The sequence below is a fragment of the Psammomys obesus genome, unplaced genomic scaffold (genome assembly GCF_907164565.1).
Source record: "Psammomys obesus unplaced genomic scaffold, mPsaObe1.curated_primary_1811, whole genome shotgun sequence".
NCBI classification, from domain to species: Eukaryota; Metazoa; Chordata; class Mammalia; order Rodentia; family Muridae; genus Psammomys; species Psammomys obesus.
In genome coordinates, this window is record NW_026596039.1 from 19,964,251 (window position 1) to 19,984,763 (window position 20,513).

The following is a 20,513-nucleotide window of genomic DNA, read 5'->3' on the forward strand; positions in this document are numbered from 1 at the left end:
GTTATTTCCTCCACTTCTTTGAGAGAGGATCTCATTGTTTCTGGTCATCAAGATTCGAGCAACATTCTTTCATCTCTGCTTCCCGTCTTGCCATAGGAGTGCTGGGATTTTAGGGTTCCCAGGACGGACTGAACTTGGATTGTCAGTCTTGCCTGGCAAGTACTTTTACCCACTGAGCCATCTTACTGGCCTTGTGAGTTTGTTTTTAATTTTAGCTATTCTAATAAACATGCAGGGCTGTCTTGTTTTTAGTTTTTATTTGCATTTCTCTAATCAGAAATAATACTGAGCATCATTTTATGTACTTATGGGGACATTCATATGGCTTTGGGTAACCTGCAGCATTTTAAAACCAATTCAGGGGCTGGGGAGATTAGTTCAGTTGGCAAAATGCCTGATGCAAGTTTGATTGCCAGAACCTACGTGAAGAAAAGTAGTGGTAAAGTAAAGATATACTTTAGAGTTCTGGCACTGAGGTTGAGTGTGGGTTTTTTATTTAAGAGGGCCCTAAGTAGTAGGGTGGTCACGAACCCCTTATGTTGCTGAGGGTGGCTTGAGCATCTAGTCCTTTTGCCTCTACCTGTTGAGTATTGGGGTTACGAGTATATGGACAGAACCCAGGGGTTCATGTGTGCCTACACCACCAGCCCTGAAAACCCTAAGTTACCAGCATCTAGATGCTGGAGTTCAGACTGAAGTTTGACTGTTTTTGACAGTTTGGAAGGTGTGTCCATTGACCAACATGGAGTAGTGAGTTCCAGCTCTATTGGGATCTATTTCGTTTTGGCCCCTTGGTTCATCTGTGTTGGAGACTCACCACACTAATGCTGTCAAAGGTAACTCCTTTCCTATGGGTGTACTACATGGCTGAGTACAAGAGTATTTCTCTAAGAACAACATGTATTGTTAACAGAAATTTACCTTTCTAAATTTAAGTTGGGTTTTCAGATTCTGCCTAAAGGAAATAAAGAGAAAAGAAAAACACTATGCAGCCATGTTCTCCACTGAGAGCCACTGTTTGATGCACAGTGGATATTCTTCCAAGTTTAGTAATTATGAAAATGGAGGAGTAATATTTTATAGCTTCAAAAAAGCCAATGTACTGACAAAATTTCTCCATGCCAGCGACAGGGCTTAACATCAGTTTGCTTTGCTTAGTTTCTGGAGGAGGCTGGGGGAAGGTGCTGTGACATACATGTGGAGGTCAGAGGACAACCTGCTGGAATCAATTCCTTTCCTCCCAGGAATGGGTCCCTGGAATCACACTAAGGTCATCAGGCTTGGCAACAAGCACCGGTAGCCACTGAACCACCTTGCTGGCCCTGACCACAGTTCTGAGCTATCTGTAGTAATACTGCACTTTAGCCACTCAGGATAGTGGGCATTTATATTGATTCCATTCCTAATTGTAAACAGTATTATGATGAAAAAAAATTCTTCCATTTACACCTGCATAGCTGAAACACGGTTTTAAGAAAATAAGTTACTAAACTTGGTTTATATCATCAATTTTCCAGGAAGTTTATCCAACTTTGTATTCACAGGATGATCTGCCCAAAAGGTCAGAGCAAACTCTGTTTGCTGTTTCTGGTCTCATTGATGCTTTGTAAATCAGTTGCTGGGACAGCACTGATAGCAGTGCTTTCTCTGTTAAGAACACAGCACCTTGGCCTGCTCAGTCACTCCCCAGAGGGCTAGGGGAAAAGACAAGAAAAAAGTGCTGCCTTCTGCTGGACAAGGTTTCTTGGGTATTGAACCAGGAGCCTCAGACGTGATAAGCGTTTGCTCTTCTGCCTTCTCCCAAGTTCTTTATCTGGAACTAGTCCTACTTTACCTGTAGGGGCAAGCCAGATGCCCCACTACCATGAAAGCCCTTATTTTCTTTATGTATCACTAGATACTATTTAATAAATACTATTAAATAAAGATACGATTTAACTAAAAAGGACTCCTCATCCTTGCACACTGAATATGCAAGTTCTATGGAAAGCATGAGCCTTTGCCTGATACAGCCAGGATACAGAGAATAGCCAACCACCTTAAGTGGAGCAACAAGTGGGCAGGAGCTGTCTGCAGGGAGGTCTGAGTTGCAAGGCAGTTGAGAAAGTCGGCAAGCAAAAGTTTCTGAAGGTACCTGCAGTTTGTTTGTTTGTTTGTTTGTTTTTTTAAAGGGCTAGATAGGCTCCCTAGGCTCAGAAAGACTTCACCATGCTCACTGTGGAGCCAATGAAATTTGTTTATGAGCTGTGGCATACAGCTGTTGGTCCATGGATTTAAAGAATTGGTAAAAGACATGGGCAGCTTGTATAGCAGCTTTTATCCTCCTGTGTCCTTGGAACTAAGGTGCTCATGTTAAATGTTCTGGAATTGGTTCCAGGGCCATCTTTACCAGAGCCCATGTTCAGAAAAGTAGCAATAGGGACTTTTTGATGCCTTCCTCCTACTTTCCACACTCCTTAGTTGAGACTGGAGCACTGAAAGTTAGCTCTGAAGCTATTACAGAGTCCAGATTTGGTAAGTGTGTATAGAGTAGTTTATAAATCTTAATTCCAAAAATTAAATTGAATTCTTTCATTGCTTTGGGGAGGTGGTGATTTAAGTTCTTCATAACACATTAAGCCAGACTCCTGTTCACTTCCTCAGGCAGCAGTCTACACAAGCCATCCTGTGTGATCTAAGGGCAGGGGTCATGGCTAATGGAAGTAGCCTATCCCTGACCTGACTTCATCCTTTATTTAATAACACTTTAGATTTCTTTTCTAGAACAAGGGAAAGAATCAAGGAATACAAATTCTTGTGGACTACCATTTTTAGGAACAAAACCCAACAACACAATACCTGAGCTAGATGGATCACTGAGGTCCTTCCCTCCAGAGCACCAGCGCCAGCTGCCATACACACCTGCTGCTGCAGAGAAACACAGTGTGAGAAGAGGAGGGTTAGAGTTAGTCCAGTGCTGTGAGCTCACTCTTTGAGTCCTCAGCTCCAAGGTTCACCTTCAAAGACAGACAAGCACATAAAGAAAAGTAGTTACCAAGCACACTTAGGAAGGTGGGTCACTGAGGGCTTGCTTGTTCTACCACAGCACAGACCTGGTAGCCTCAGGAGCTGATGGGAAGTTGGGGCCATGTTAGCCACCACAGCTCACATCTGTCCAGAGAACCCTGCAGGACTCAGGACTGTCAACCAAGGACAGGAGTACCATGTGCTGCCCTGTGTTCTTATCGAACTCCTTGAGTTTATTTGCATGAATCACAGGAAATGCAAAACAGAAAACTCCTGACTACTGTGAGGCAACATTTTAATAACAGATTTTAAGAATTTCATTTTGAACACTGTGCAGCTCTGAGTTTTTTATTAAACAAAATTCCTTATATCTAGCACTTGTATCTGCTTTATACCAGACACTGAATGGTCACAGGATGGGCATTAGGGCTCTAGCACTCTAGCTTGGTGAGAACCGAGTAGTAGCCAGGGTGCTGCCTTTACCCAGGAGGTTGGCTCCTTGCATATCCACAGGCCTGGTTATACTTTGGGAACCTGTGGCCATACTGCTATTCTTGAGAGGAATGTTCCTGTGCTTGATGGGAACTGAGGGTGTAATAGAAAAAAAGAAAATTCCTCTCTGAGGGTTCCTCTTGTCCATCAGAAATGAGTCTATTATATTACTAGAAGCAAAGGTTGCTCAGTCCTGCCTTCCCTCCAGTGTGGAAGCTGACTTGCTAGTCAGTAGGTTGCAGAAAACCAAAATTGGAAGTACCCTCTGGTCCCATCTCCCACTGCCCCAAATAGAGATGGATAAAATGAGAACTAGTGGATACTAAAATCAAAACAAGAAAAAGGCAGGGGTGGGGTATGGGACAAGAGCCCTTAAATAAGCCTGGTTATAAGTTCAATTTCTATATTTTCTTGTGTGTTACAGAGGTCAAAACTCTGGTGCCTACTTTCCCTCCACCTCTGCTGTCAATGCCTTCCTGGGGTACCTACGAGCTCAGCTCACATGCACTGCAACAGTGAGAAAGGGGTCAGCCAAAAACCCACCTCCCAACACTGAACACAGCTGAGGGTGGCCACACTTGTGAGTCTGGTGGGCTCTCATAGGTGGTTGAGCTCAGCAGCAGAGGAGAGAGGCTCTGTGCACAGAGGAAGGCTGCATCGCTGCTGCTGCTTCTGGACCTGTGTGCTCACGGGAGAGTGTCCTAAGAATCCTTCTTCCTATCTCTGGCTCCCCTCCTGCCCAGCCCTCTCCTGTGGGTGGGGTGGATTGCCTCAGGAGCCCTCGGGTTGAGAAACACCTGGCCACAGTTAACAAAATTACCAGGCTGAGGAACAGTAAAGCCTAAAACATAAGCCAAGGAATGACTCAAGAACCTTAATTATTCCTATCTGCAAGGAGGAGAGCAACTACTTTGGACTAGAAAGCCATGGTATTGGTAAATGATTCTCCTCAATGCAACACAGCGACCTGAACTTGCAATGCCTCAACTCTTAAGGTAGACTAAGCATGTATCCAGAAGTCAGGGGTCAGCTTGGGAGATGTCCTGTCTGAGACGGGGCTCTCTAGGCTGTGCTTGTGCTTGGTGGCTCTGTCTCACTGCTCTGCCATGTCAGTGAGTCTTCTGGGCTCCGAGGATTCTGACCTTTACTCACAGGTAGGAAGGGCAGGGTTTTAATGCTGGCAGCAGTGGTTGTAATGACAGCGTGGTTTCTGTTTTGTTTTCTAGGCCCTGTTCAGTATTCTTTCACGGTATTTCTCGATCACTTCACGGAGGAGGTTCTTGGCTTGTATGAGATCACACAGCTACCTACCACAGGACTCTGACCCAGATCTGTTCAGATACTAGAGTTGGGGCCTCTGCATCACATCAGGCGGTCTCACCTATCCAAAACACCAAATCACAGATGAGAAGAGCCTCTGAAAAGAGACTCAGGGTGTTCCTACCTGGACAGTCTTGAACTAGCCTTTAAAGTCAGCACACTGAAGCCTTCATCTGCTGTTCTAGCTTACAGCCCCAGTCTGCGTGTGTTCCCACATGATGCAACCACGCTTGGCTTGCTTGTTAATAGGCAGGTGGCATAGACTGAGCCATAGCAGTGAACTTGAAATGCCGGGACACCACAGCCACTGGCCTATTTTGCATTTGGCTAGCTTTCTGTCAGCCACTTAGACTCTTTAGGCATCATGCACTGGTCAGCTACAGATACTGTCCAATAAACTATACCTAACTTCAAGGCGTTAACACATTCTGTCACCTGTTCATAAAGGACAAATCCCATTTGCTTAGGGAGGCATAAAAGTCTTGGGTCAAGAAGGCCTGACACCTGTGTGACAGATGCAAGTTTTCTAAGACTCTAACTTCAACTTATATTTTAGGCTCAGCACAGTGGTACAAATCTATGATCCTGGTACCTGGAGGCTGGAGTGGGAGGATCAGTTAAGAGGGCAGATCCTGTCTAAAACCAAAAAACTCGACCTTCTGCTATGTCAGTAAAAAGTGTGTCCACTGTTATCTGGGATGAAAGGCCTGGCTTCCCTTTGAAATGCCCATTGAAATCGGCACTGCCGTGGCTGCCCATGGCTCCATGAAGCACTTGGTGAAGGCTGAGGTAGTGCGGCCGCCAGGGCCAAGTGTCTTGCTTGGGTACTTTCAGAAAGAATCAGTACTTGTCCACTGTGGACCCTTTTGCCCTGCATGCCTTGTGAGGGTGTGGCAGCTGGCCGTTTGGTCCACTGCTTGTCTTGTAGGGTCAGAAGCCTGACCCACAAGTCTTTCGGTCTTCCCAAGGCAGACAACGAAAGTGGCAGATAATGTTTTACTGTGATGAAAATGGTCTTGACCTTGAAGTAGGGTCCCAGGGCTCACACTTGGAGAGTCTCTGATACTAGGATACAGACTGGGCTTTCTGTCTTGTTTCTTAGCCTGTAGGCAGCTAACCTTGAATTTAAAAGGGCACTCAGCATTAGATACGTTTAAAAATAATTTTAGGCTCGGCACATGTGCGTGCACGCGCTTGTGCTAGTACGCCCACACCCGCGTGCATGTGAGGGCGGAGCTGGAGAGCCTTTGGACCACCTGGACTGGGGTTACAGGTGGTGATGAGCGGCCTGATGGGTCTGACAGTCCCACCAGGGTCCTCACAGTGCATTACCTCATCAGCTTTCCTGCGTGGCCAGCACGCCAGCACTCACCCCCGGCTGCAGTGCGGCCCTCCCTTGGCTTTCACCTGCCTCCAGTGGGCCTGGGCTCTGCCGAAGATCCTGGGTGATGCTGTCAGGTACCTCAACGGTGACATACTGGGCCAGGGTCTGCACACAGCTGCCGCAATGCTCCAGCGCCTCTTCCTTGGACTCCCCGCTAAACTGCACACGAAACATGCGGCTCTTGTTCTGTGTGTGAAAAGCTAAAGGTCATCACTGAACATCACTGTGGAGTCATCCAGTGGACACACTTGCTGTTGGGGCAGGTGCAGAGAAGCCAGGAACTTGTTTCTGTGCCTCTCTAGAGGCCTGTGCTCACACAGGACTCGCCTCCCTCAGGCAGCTCCCCCTAATGCTGGCACTAGACATTAGCAACCTGGAGGGTCACTCCACTGGCTTGAGTGGAAGGTCAGTGTTTCCTCTTGCTTTCTATAGACTTTAGAGCTGAAGTTTTTAATAAATTTTTAGATTAGTCTACAAAATAGTAAGTTTCACAGCATCTAATTCCTTAAATAGAAAAATCTGAAACCAATATACGACAGTCCTGGTTCAACAAAATGTTTCTGAATGGAATAAAGGGAGGAGCAAGCAGGGTGATGGCTCTGTGGGTAACGAGCTTGTGCACAGTGAGCACCTGCACTGGCTCCCCGGTACTCGGGAAAAGCCAGGCACTACAGCGCTGACTGTAAGCCTGCCCTGCGGAGCACAGACTGGAGGACCCCAGGCCTGAGGGGCTAGACAGCCCAGCTGAGAGAGCAAATTCTGAGTTCAGTCAGAGAGCCTGTCTCAAAAAATTATGCTGGAGAGTGATGGAGGTCGGATCTCAGCGAGCACCCTATAGACAGGAAGGAAAGGAAAGGCAGCAGCTGCCGTATTAAGGAGGCAGGAACTTAGCCTGGCGGAGGGCAGGTGCTCAAAACGTGTGCACATCAGTAATCTCTAGCACCCTTTATCCTCAGGGTACCTGGCTGCTAACCAAGCCACAGAGGGGAGCTGCCTGTCGTTTCCTGTAGGAGGTACATCCTTGGGAAAATTGTTAAACATGGGACAGGTGCAACTAAAAAGAACAAACCAAACCACATGTGGCAACTCATCAGAGTTACTTGATTCTAAGCTTAAAAACAGACCTGGGTTGTGATAACATGAAACCCTTAGTTTAGTAAGTTTCCTATTTGCAATCTAATAGTCTGTCTAGATGAGTCAATCCACATAAAGCTTCCCAAGCAACACTGAATGCATTTGTTCCAGTTTTTATTCCCATAAAGAAAGCAGGTTAGCGTGTACACCACCCTTTTTACTAAATATGTAAACCATACATGTTTCCTGACCTCAGCAAAATTCTAAAAATTCCTATAAGCAAGTTGCCCCCCCCCCCAAAAAACAGAGCCAAGGCTTGGCTCCGGGGAGCGTGCAGCATGCCCCTCCCCTTCACGCTTCCCCTCACTAGGCTTTGGGTGTCTGTTGGTTGTTATCACCCCCTTGCAGTCTTGTATATCTGGATCTGTCAGAAGTCTTCTTAGAGCTCTCCCATGGAATACATAATATGTAGGTTGTATTTTGTGCGTATTTTTAATCTACAGTGCTGTAGCCTAATTTTCTATTCCGTGGGGGTATAAAAATAGAAGTATAGCTCATTACTTCTGAAAGCTGAGGCATATCCCTTTATTTAACTGGTCTCTTACTGACAAACATTCAGGTGGCCCCAGCCTTTCCCCTATTATAAACCACAGAGAAAACATCTTTGTATTAAAATGCCTAAATGCAGGCTTGCCTACGTGCCCACTCCCTGTGCATTCTAGCAGAGATGTTTATGCATTTTTGTCACATACTAGGAAAGCAGATTTTCAAACTTGCATTTCTCTGGTTATAATTGAGCTTGAAGATTTTTCTTCAGCTTCACAGTTAATTTGTATTTTTTCTCGTGTGTACTTATAAACTGCCTTTAGCACTTGAGTCTTTTGGATGAACAATTCCCAAATTATCAAGTCATTAAAAGCAACCTGCCGCCTTCCTGAGGAAAAGGGTCAAAGTTCAGAAGAGGAAGTCAGATTTCCCGGAGCTGCACTTACAGGCACTGGGAGTGAGCGGCCTGGGGTGGGTGCTGAAAACAGAACTCTGGCCCTCGCAGGGAGCAGCAAAGTGTGCTTATCTGCCTAGCCATCTCTCCAGCTCCGAGGAAAATATTTTCAAGTACACAAACTGTCCAGGCAGTTCACCTAAGCTGTCAGTCACCACAGCTTTCAGTCACCTAAGAATTAGTTTCATGAAGAAGTGGTTCTGCCATTAAGTGGATCCTTGAAAAATTTCAAGTTAGTAATTTACAGGAAACTCCGCCTTCCACAGACCTAAGGACAGAGGGAGGCAAGCTAGTGCTATCTCCACACACAGCCTGCAGAGACTTCTCTCCACTGAGGTGTGGAAACCCCTCTAACAAGCAGATGTTGTCATCCTGTCCTGGAAGGTGTGACACTCTGAAAGAATCAGACTAACTTTGTAACCTATGTTGCTTTTAATTGCCTTGTAACTTATATTTTCAAGTTTTAGGCCCATGTTAATTAAAGCCTCTTACTGCTTCTTCAGAGAACAGAGGAATGTAGAAGTTCCTGACATTAGCCATCTGTGAGGGCAGAGATAAGGAAGAGAACAAGCAGAGATCTCTACTAAATGGAGAGAAAATCACCGGCTGGCGCCTGTGAGAGGAGCGTTGTTTGGAAACTGGGCCAAATGGCCCAGTTATTCAGGAGTTATTCTCCTGAATAACTCCTGACCTTTGACCTAAAGCCTATAGCCCCCACTCCTCAGAACAGACACGGGATGAGTTAATCACTTTCCCACCTTTAACTGTGGCTATATCTCATATGGCAGGAAATTCCAAACTGACTTGAAGATCAGATATTTACGACAGGGCTGACCGGGCCTAAGGGTGCCCAGAACCAACCAATTATTTTAAAAGTTAAACACCTCATCCTATCATGAATTGCCAAGAAGGCAACCCCTAGAATTTCCTGAGCTTTACCTTTTAAAAACCCAAAGCCTTCGTCTCCCAGTGCCACTCCTTGCTGACCAGCAAGGGTGACCCCATTGCGCAATGGTCAAAATGAACCTCTTGCGATTTTGCATCGATGGATGATTAGTTTCCTGGGTTCTCTTCATACCTTCTTAAAATTAGGCTCATGCTGGGCCTAACAACCCAGTGCCACACAGAGCCAGGGAGGCCTCAGAGAACTCAGGCACCCATTGTGTCTTCATGTTAGCTTCAGATTACTAAGGCCCTAAGGAATACAGCACCACTGTCAAGACCCCACCTGCTTGCTGTACTGTTGGAAGGTGCAGGAAGAGCAGAAAAAAGCCTCCGTGGTGCTGAGGGGCCCAAGAGGACAGATACTAATCCAAGAATGTTGAGAGGCCAGGCCCTTCGGAATACAGAAGGTCAATCAGCAGTGCCCCAGTGAATCTTGGGGACACTTGCTTGCTCCCTGGTTCTTGCCATGAGATGCCTTGTACCACTTTGAGACTTTGTCAGCAAGAAGGCCCTCAACAAGTGCCAGTCCCTTGAACCTCCAAGACTGCGGGCTATGTAAACCACTTTTCTTTATAAAGCAACCTAGCCTGTTAGTGCATTATAGCATTGGAAAATTGACTAAAATACTCAGAGAAGAAATTCCAGTGTATTTGCTTTAAAGCCAAGAGGTAATTCTCAAAGCCCAAGATGGACAAAATCAACAAAATTTCTTTGGTGAATTGCTAGGATGAGAAGAAACAAAGAAGGTAGTGATTTAGACTTACTCCTTTTATCCAAAGTGCCTTTCAGATAGGAATTACATGTCTGCTGCTGGCCAACTGGCCAGTAATCTCATTAGTGATTAGTTCTATTTAAAGGAAGGAGACCCACCTTACAAGCCTATTTTTGTCTGCATATCCTACTAGAAGAGAGAAAAATACAGTGTTTGCTATCTATAGAATCTAAATTACATTAAAGTTCTGCTACAGGAATGCAAACTGTATTTCTGTTTGCCAATAGGAACAACAGTGTATGTTGTATGGTACTTATGAATTCAACGTGACCCAGAGCAAGAAGCCAGCTAAGACAGAAAGCAAAGGCCAACAGTTCCGTTATGTGCCATCAAGGCAGCAGAGAGGGAAAAACCCATGATTTTGCTAAGTGTCAACAGTATTTGACAGAGCCTGTGGAACAGCTCAGGATAAAGGCACTTGCTCTAACTCTGATGGCCCAAGTGCTGCTCCGGAACCCACATAGTGGCAGGGGAACCCACAACTGTTCTCTGGCCTGGCACCCCATGCCTCCTGCCACCCAAACAGCAGCTTCCTTCAAAAGCGCTTGACGGAGTGCGTTACGCAAGCCTGGCAAGAGTCTTGGTAAACACGCGACAGTGGAAGCAGTACCTCCTGGATGCGGTCAAGGCCTGAGCAGCCAGAGCTCGTGCAGCCAGGGCGAGCTCAGGGTACTGGCACAGCCGCCGTGTGCCACGGACCAGCACAGAGGCAAGTCAGCTTCAGGCTGCCGTAACAGTGCTTGACTGAAAGCCACTGGAGAAGAGGAGGGTTTACACTGGCTTGGGTGTTTTATGGGTGCCACTTAATGTGCAGCGGAAGGCGTGGGAAGGCTGGTGGCTGGTCACTTGCCATCTGCAGAAAGAGACGAAAGGCAGGGTTCACTGCCTTTCCTGCCCCCCCTCATTCAGTCTCGTACCCAGCCCACAGCCAGTACACCTCTCGTCTCCACACTGAAACCTCTCTGCAGACAGCAGGGTAGACATGCCTAGAGATGTCTTTCCTAGGAGATTCTAAAAACAATTCAAATGTTTTTATTTCACTTTACAATGAAGATCAACCGTCAGAGGTGGGGAAAGTACTATAAAATGTGAACTACTGGAAATAAATAATCAGTTTGCTGATAAAATCGCTTTCCTAGAAACGTAAATATTAACATGTTATTGTTAATAAAAGTTCAGTAAGGAGGTTAAATTTAAATTGGCTCAGAAAAAAAAAAATCAATATTAACCAGCTTGGAAATAAGTTGTGGTAAAGAATATTATTTATATAACAGCAAGCAAAATACTTCTAGTTTTAATTTTAAAAAAAGTGTAAGGGCTGGAGAGATGGTTCAGCAGTTAAGAGCACTTACTAAACTTTCGGAGGGCCTAAGTTCAGTTCCCAGCGCCCATGCTGGGTGGCTCGCAAGCACCTGTAACCCCAGGGGTGCCCAGGGGATAGAAGCCTCTTACTTCAGGGGCATGCACATACACATTTAAATATTAAAAATAAATCTCTGAAAAGTCTAATTATGACTAAACATATATTAATTTTATGTAATTTCAAGTTTTTTACACACATGCAGTGTCTAAGAGCTTTGAAGCTGAGTTAATGTAAGTGAAGTACACGGGTGACTTAGAGGAGAGACAGATGTCTGCTGACATTAGCTCACTAATGGTGCCGTTGTTCCGATCTTGTTTGCGAGGCCACTTTCTAGGCCAGGCTTTCACAGCAGGCTTCCTGGTGTGGTGGCTCTTACAGTCTTTCTGGCCCCCTTCTCCAACATTCCTGAGCCAAAGATGCAGGTCACCTGTTGGAGCTGGGTTGGCTCTGTTGATCTCGGCATCGTGTGCACTTGTGGTCCAGGACACCAATTCTTAGGGTGGGTTGTTACATTATTAAACACTACCTGGGAACTGCTAGTGGAGGCCTTCTGTACTGTTAACATACAGTACGGGTGAAGTTAGGACTGGAGGGATCTGGAGATACAATGAGCATCTGAGATCAACAACTGTACCTGGCGAGGCCGTGGCTGCGGGGCCGTGGCTGTGAGAAGGGCCACACTACTGCAAGTGGTCACCTACATCCACGGCAGAGAGAACTGACAAGTTCAAGCTAGAGGTCACTGAAGATCCCTGTGGATTCACAGAGCCCTGAACGCTGGGAGGCTCTTCGGGGTTTATGCTCCAGGCTACAATCCACTCACTCTCCTGCAATTCCTAAAGTCTGTGAGTTACTTAAAAATTAGTATTTTTCCCCCAAAATTTCATTACTATTATTATTATCATTATTGCTCAGTGAATGGTAAGAGATTGGTGTTCATGGCTTTTTGTTTTTATTTATTTATTTTGATTTTGGTTTTTCGAGACAGGATCTGTTTCCCTGGCTGTCCTGGAACTCACTCTGTGGACCAGGCTGGTCGTGAACTCTCGATCTGCCCACCTCTGGGATGAAAGGTGTGCCACTGCTGCCAGCCTCATGGTTATTTTTGAAGGGGCATTGTCTAGGTGATGAGTTTGCATGTTTCTCTGATAAGGATCATCCTTTATGTTCTACACAGCTAGCAAACAAATGAAAGGCATTTATTTTTTATTTTTTTAGATTTACTTGCAGTTGGGTGTGATGGTGCACGCCTTTAATCCAGGAGGCAGAGGCAGGTAGGTCCTGGTCTACAAAGGCCAGCCAAGGCTCCACAGAGAAACCCTGTCTCAAACAAACAACAAAAAACCCACATTTGCTTGCATTAAATATTCACGTCTGTATGTGTAGGTCTGTGTATGTGTGGGTCCCAACAGACAGATGTCTGTGAGCTGTCCACAGCGCCATCCTTTGAGGGTTGGAAGACATCTTATGGGAGTGGGTTCTCATATTTTATGGGCCTCAGAGACTGAACACAGGTTATCGGGGTTGGCAGCGAGCACCTTTACCCACTAAACCATCTTACTGGCCAGGGGTGTTTTTTTTTTGTTTTGTTTTGTTTTTTTCTTCATTTTGAGACAAGGTCTTCCTACATAGCCCTGGCTGAACTCACTATGTAGACCAGGCTAGCCTTGAAGTCACAGAGATATGCCTACCTCTGCTTCTGCCTCCTGAGTGTATACCACCACACCTAGCTTCTATTTTTAAATATTACAATGAGAAAAAAAAATATATATATATTCAATGGAACCTTCAAAAATACCCTTTTAAACATCTAAGTAAGCAGACACATAGCGCTGGCCTAGCTGCTCCCAGGGCTTAGCCCAGGGAAGTTGCATGGTCCTATGCAGCGATGGGAAGAGAGGGCATTACTGTTAACGTGGCCGGCCATGTCACTCAGTATCACCTTACCCTTATCGTCGTTCCAAACAGAAGACAGTCCATGCGCCTCACAATCTTCAACCAGCTCTTGCTGCCAATGAGCGAAAACCCTTCCTGAAACGGCAATTAGGTGGAGTTAGCAACAGGAGCAGAAAAGGACAACTGCCTGTTCGTAGTTCACACCCATGGGAGAGCCGCCACCAGATGCTAAGGTGACCACCTCGCTGGTGGCGAGTCCTGGCACTCCTTTAAAAAAGCAGTTCTCAACCTCTCAGTATTAAAATGAAGAAAAATACCAAAATAGTAAACATCACATTCATACTTGTACCGCGCTTTTCTAGGCTTCCAGATTTGCCCAAATAACTTTCTATTCCTGAGAAACAGACTTCATTATTCTCACTTAGGAGTTTATCAGACCCACGGCTACCAGCCTGGTGAGATCCCTCATCATAACAGCCTTACTTTCTCAATAATGGAAAACGTGGGGCCATTTGACTTTGTGAGTATTCTGTTCTTTATTTGCATCTGACAAAGAAAAAGAAAAAAAAAAAACAAAAAACAAAAAACAGCAGACAGAGCAGTAGAGGGCACACAAGTCTCAAAAGAGAGCTAAGAGGGCCTCACACTGTTGCATGACCGCACTGAGGAGCCTGTGCCTGGAGCTCTTCGGCTGCCGGCACACTGCTGGGGATACAGCCTAAGTTGGAAAGTGTGCAGCCTCTCACCCACCATGAGCAAAAACTTCCTTTGGAAAGCCTCCTCACCCAGAAGATCAAGAACTCAGAAGACAAAGGAAAATGCCCTGGGCCACCCCAGCCTCCCTAGTATGCTCTTCCTAAATCCCTAGGATACTTGTCCACTTCCATGACAATTCACCAGTAGTTTCTTTTTAAAAACAGAACAAGGCGGTGAAAGACTCAGACTGGCCTTATCAGCTATATTTTGAATTGTCTCAGTACTCTTCCAGAGGACAGGAGAATGTAACAGCCTCTCCTGACCCCAGCCATCTGCACGGACAGAGATAAGGAGAGGACCTTCACCCGATTACAGAAGAAAGTACTGTGGATCCAGATGGTCCTAATTCCCCTCCCAAACAGCCCCTGACCGTTTGACTAAAGGCACGTAGTAGCCCTGTTTCTCAGAGAGACCAAAGGATGAGCAGATTGCTTTTCCCACCTTTAACAATGGTCTAGTCTCACCACAAAATGTACTAATCCTTTTCCCACCTTTAACAATAGCTGAATCTGCACATATCAGAAAAGAACAGATATACTCCAGATATCTAGCTGACTGGACCTGGTGCCCACAATAGACCCTATATCTGCTCCCATGATGTCAGACCTGTAACCCCCTCGTCTACCCCTTTAAAAACTGGAGGCTACTGAGAGTCAATGCTGACTCTAACCTGGATGTGGAGTTAGCCCCAGCGCACTGGTGTAAATAAAACCTCTTGTTAATTACAACGATTCCCCGGCCTCAGAGTCTCCTTCTCAAACCTCCAGGTAATTAGACCCCTTGCTGGGCCTTTCAGTGGTGGCACATGCCTTTAATCCCAGCACTCAGGGAGGCAGAGGCAGGTGGATCTCTGAGTGTGAGGCTAACCTGGTCTACAAAGTGAGTCCAGGAAGCCAAGGTTATACAGAGAAACCTTGTCTTGAAAAACAAACAACAGAAGAAGTCAGGCAAAGCCTCTGTGGCTTCTTCCTGTGAACTCATGCCCCTCACAGTGGGCACGGTGCATGTACCTGAAATTCTTAGGAGCACGGAGTCAGGAGGATTGCCACAAGTCTGAGGCCTGCCCAATTTTCTTAATGCGACTTGATCTCAAAATAAAAACAAAACAAATATCTCAGATTAGTGAGAGGAAATGTGTAATTCTGACACCCTGAAATAAGCAGCTGTTTCTGGTGGCAGGCTGGGGGAGGGCACAGAGCACACGGCAGTGCAGGGCTTACAGGGGACAAATGCTGGTAACGCACATGTATTTATCCTCTGACCTAACAGTCCAAGCACGGATGCATTTACAGAGCAACTGCACTCATCCCGACGAGATGCATGGCCAAGGCAGGCATTGATGCATTACATCATTGCGTGTGTTTATTTGGCAGGAGGGAGAAGGTGGAGGGTGCCATCATGCAGCTGCAGAGACCAGAAGATAGCCTGCAGGGATCCGCAGTCTTCGCCATGCGGGTCCAGGGAGAGAGCTCACGTGTTGGGCGTGGTCACAGGCACCGTTACCCACTGAGCAGCCCTGCTGTGTTTTAAAAATTACTTTATTTCCTGTGCCCGTATGTATGTATGTTTGTATGTATCTATGTATGTATATTACACGCCTGCAGGGCCTGCAGAGTCCAGAAGAGATCATCAGATCCCCTGGAACAGGAGTTACAGTCAGTTGTGAGCCATGCTGAATGCTGGAAAACCAACCTGGGGCTTCTGCCAGAGCTGTTAGTGCTCTTCCCTGCTGAGCCATCTCTCCAGGCTCCTTCCTGCATTTTAGAAGGTGAGAAACAACTCGAGTGCACATCAGAGATGGACTGATTAAACTGTGGCTGCTGTGCAAGGCAACACCCTAGAGCTATAAACCAATGAAAACCCATTGAGAGACCAAAGGATAAAGTAGCAGCTATCGTTAAGACCTAGAGTAGGTGCGGTAAAAAGTTAGTAATGCCCTGAGGGGAGAGCTACCTCACTGCATTCTTTCCCCACCCACTAGAGATACAGTTGCTAGGAAACTGGACCATCCCCCTAGGGAGGGACACCAGGTCATTGGCCTGGGAACCTTCCTATAGCCAATCGATTCAAAATGTAGCATCCTGACCAATAGATGCTTGCCAGGCAGGAATCGCCCCTGCTGTGGGCATGCTGGGAGGGACCAGAATCTATATATGACCCAACTAACCTGGGGACGGCGCGCTCAGCTCCCACCGCTTCGGCAGTGGGGCTGTGTTGGCCCAAGCTGCAGCTTGTAATTTACAATAAAAAGACCCTCATGTGTTTTGCAACAGAGTTGATTCCTGTAGACCTTTTGGGGGCTCGCGAACTGGGTATAACACCATCAGTGCTGTCCAGGAGACACACAACTGCACCACATACGTAACTTTAAATTGTCTAGTTATTATTTAAAATATCATTATTGGAAAATAGTAAATGTCATTTTAACATTTAATATTTCAACACTTTGTTAATTTAACTCAATTTAGTTTATATATTTTATATAATTATAAAGTTATAACATAAAATTTACATTTATATATAATTTACATGCTCATACATAATTTTTATATTATATATAAGTTGCTTTTTAACCTAATATATGACAAAGTAAGCAGTGAGATAGTATTTTTAAAATAAGTAAAATTGGTCTATGAAATCTAGCATGTTTTACACTTACTGTGGGTGGTACATATTTTCTCTTTATCATTGGTGTGTGCGTGTGTGCTTGCACGCGCGTGCATGTGCAGGTACTCGCAAACCCTGGTGCACATGTACAGGTCCAAAGACAACCTGCAGTATTTTCTCTGCTTCCTCCGTTTTCAGGGTTCCTGGGGTTCAGTCAGGCGGTCAGCCTAGTGCAGCAAGGACTTTCACTGCTGAGCCACCTCACAGCCCCAGAGGATGCTGGGGTTTGCTAGTTAATGTGAAATGTAAGTGCTAAGAAAAAGTAGAGTTTAATATAAAATGTTTTATATCACTTCCACTTTTAAAAATATATATTAAAATTAAATAATATTGAAATTCGGGTTCCTGGTGTTTGTTTTTGTTTGTTTGTTTGTTTTGTTTTTTGTTTTTGTTTTTGTTTTTGTTTTTCACTTCATATCCAGCCTGTTTGTACACAAAATGGAGGAGCCAATTTCGGGCCTTTATTTTGCTGGGTTTGGGCAGAGTATCCTGGAGGCCGTTGGCTAGGCTGGATTCCAAGGACCCTGCAGTTTGCGTCTGTGAGGACAGTATGTCCTAAGGCTTTCCTGCATTACAAGCATCGTGCAGCTCGCTTCCGGAGTCTCCTCACTATGGGGTCCCTGACCTTCACAGTTACACCTAAAGCTTGCCATGGCACTCATGTCTATACCCCTAGTACCAGGGAAGCTGAGGCAGGGGGACTGCCACAAATTCAAGGTCAGCACGAGCTACACAGTGAGGTCCAGAGCAAGACCCAATCTCAAAAACTTAACAATAAAAAGCCTCCATAGACAAGAGGAAGACATCACGATGGAGCAAAGGACACAGACGACTCAGGTGCTGAGCCAGCTGTGAACAAGCATGGCCGTGAAGAGCCCTCAGTCCTCCCCTCAGGTCTTCCCCTCGCTGCCCTGGTTTCCTAGAGGCTCTGATGTGCTTCCCCTGCCCCTTTCCAGGGTCTTGCTAGGTAGCTCATGCTGGCCTCTAACCGAGTGTCCTCTTGCCTTAGCCTCACAAATGCTGAGATGACAGGCCTGCATCTCCACACTTGGCCTCAGATGCCTCCTGGTTCCAACTCTGCTGTCCAGTGTCAGCCAGCTGCTACCCGGGAGGATGTCACGGCAGGTAGGGTCACTGGTAATGAGCAAGATAAATCTGCTTTAAACCCATGCCAAGTGTGACTTCAAAGCTTTGAAGTGAACACGGCACTTCACATTCAAGACAATGAGCGTGTTCCCACCTGCTCCAGAGACCCTGCATCTGAGGAAGCAGCATCTGAGGAAGCAGCGTAGGAGACAATGGCAACAAAAATAGCTCAATGACTAACTGCTGATAATCCTCTCAGGCTTAAGCTCTGGGTGGCAAAGGCTTCCTGAGGAAGGAGAGCGGGCACTCAGGTGCCAGGTGATGATACATTTAAAACAAGATCCCGTCTAAAGCTTCCGGGCTGTGTTTCCACTCACTTCTGAAGCTCTGGGTTTATGAGGTTCAAATTATACTGAAAACAGGAAAAATATCCATATAGTAGAGTCTTTGAAAGACACAGTAATGTGAGGGAAGAAAAAAGAAACAAAAGGAATCCGGGCCCTAAAATGTGCACTTTAAGGAGTTATAACCAATGGTTATTTATTAAGTTAATAAAAAAGGACAATGAGATAGGCAATAAAAATAATTTACAGCTGGGTCAGGATTAGATTTAGCCTAAGACTTGAATGTGGGTATTTCTACTTCATTAAAAAAAATCTGCAAAGTTGTGACAGAGAAGAAACAATGGTCTAATCCCCAGGGGGCCACCTCACACTTCCCACAAAAATAAACATCCTATCTCAGACTGATGAGACAGTCCAAGCTGGGATTCCACACAGTAACTTCCTGCGTTCCTATGTTGTACCTTCCTGGTCTATGGCAGAAACACAACCAGGTGGTCTCATGATGAACCACAGGCGATTTAATAGTCAGACACAGTAAACAGCAATCACAAGTAAGGACCACCATGCGACACTGGTTACAGCAGCCATTCCTGCCAATCACTGGATCAGTCAGGAGGCTGGGTCACAGTACCCGCTGCAGGATCAGTCAGGAGGCTGGGTCACAGTACCCGCTGCAGGATCAGTCAGGAGGCTGGGTCACAGTACCTGCTGCAGGATCTGCCCCACATGCTCACCCCAACAAAGCCACTTGCGGTGACGGTGACTGGCCTCCAGTGGTGACCTCAGGCTGAGCCAGCCAGCTCTCTCAGGCTCTCCACAGGGCTTTGTGCGACGGGCTTTCTCTCAAAGCACCTTCTGAAGCTTACGCTTCCCAATAAAACCTTCAGACACACCAGAGGACCCTTGGGCTGGGAGTTTCCCAGCCTACAATCTTATTCCTTATTTAGTCCCAAATGGAACTTTTTGCTTGCAGATCTATTTTCTGTTTTAATATTTTCAGACCTGGTCTCACCACACAGTCCAGCCTGACCTAAAACTTTCAACCTTCCTGCCTCCACCACAGATTTTTTTTTTTTTTTGCATCTTGTGATGTAAATAGAAGTGATCTCCTAGTTGCGACTGTCCCCACGAAGCCCATCTTACTTCATTTACACCCACTCAACAGCCACCCACTCCCCAGATCATTCTGAAGCTCAGACAGATATCTGTAACTATTTCAGAATGTATTTCTTCAAAGCTAAGGCCTCTGAGAATGTAACCACAGGCCTCTGTGTGCAGTGTTGGGGGGAGGGGGCTGGGCGGGTTGCAGAGGGTAGGCACGTGGAGGCCCAGCCACGTGTGCAGGTCAGTGTCCTGGACCTGCTGCTGCTGCTGCTGCTGAGCTGCATGGGGTGGGCAATTGGCTCCAAGGATGTTGTCGGCTGTGGCAGCTTTGTGAAGTCAGACGTGGAAATCAACTTACTCAATCATTGAGGTAACGTACCCCAAGCATGGCACTTTGAAATATCAGACAGACTGTGTCCCTAACAACCACTTTATGATCCCCTTGCATGATGAGCTGGCCCTGCTCCTCGCTGGCAGCAGCTCTCAGAAGAGCTGGCCCTGGTGGCGTGGGGGCAGAAGAGCTGTTCCCACCCCTTGCCTTTTCAAATAGGGAGATGGCCCTGGTGGGGGGGTACAGGAGAGCTGGTGGGCTCTATCCAGGCTCCGATCCAGAGATGTGAGTGGGCCCATCCCAACATGTACCCCATCTCTGAACTGCTGGAGCATGTGAAACAAAGCTGCCTGATATCCATGACACAGGGCAACAACAGAATATCTGGGTAGAGTCCCAGACAGTTTCCAGTGTTGATAGTGTGGCAGAAGCCAGAGGCCTCGAACCAGACTAATGACTCATTGCAGTGAACATTTCCAAGTAAAGCTGTTTGGGCAAAAGGGTAGTCTGTGGGAAACGCTGGCACACGGCAGCTTCCACAGTGAGATTTCTTTTTAAATTCTTTAAATGTACTTATATTTTTTGTTTTCTTTTGTGGGGAGGTAGCAGGGGCAGAGGGAGATATGGAGAGATGGGGAGATGAGTGGAATCAGGGTGCATGATATGAAATTCACAAAGAATCAATAAAAAGTAAAAAAAAAAAAAAATACCACAAAACCAAATCTTTACAAATTAACAGCTCCTTCCTGTTATCAAATGTGTTTGACAGTACCCCATTTCGCTGTCTTCTAGTTTCCCTGCAGCCCTTCCTTTTGCAAACAGGTATCCAAATACGGTGCACACACTGACGCGGGCTGCTGGTCCCTTCAGGCTCGCAGTCTTCTCCCTGCCTTTCTCATCTTCCCTTGCAATGCTTGTTGAGACATTAAGCCAAGGGGTCTCTAGATCAAAGATCAACAGATTTCTCTCTGCA

At 46.1% G+C, this 20,513-nt stretch overlaps 1 protein-coding gene across 2 annotated transcripts in view; it reads right to left on the reverse strand.

Annotated features, from left to right (window-relative positions):
• Rec114 (REC114 meiotic recombination protein) overlaps nt 1-20,513 on the reverse strand; it is a 97,310-nt gene that overhangs the window by 1,877 nt on the left and 74,920 nt on the right. Inside the window, exons 3-5 of one of the 2 annotated variants that reach the window (XM_055621789.1) lie at nt 13,304-13,387; nt 6,191-6,388; nt 2,839-2,904 (exon numbers count right to left, since the gene is read on the reverse strand). In XM_055621789.1, coding sequence (XP_055477764.1) covers nt 2,839-2,904; nt 6,191-6,388; nt 13,304-13,387 — 348 coding nt within the window. Of the gene's footprint in view, nt 1-2,838; nt 2,908-6,190; nt 6,389-13,303; nt 13,388-20,513 lie in introns of both variants that reach the window. The other variant, XM_055621788.1, reaches the window with a different exon arrangement.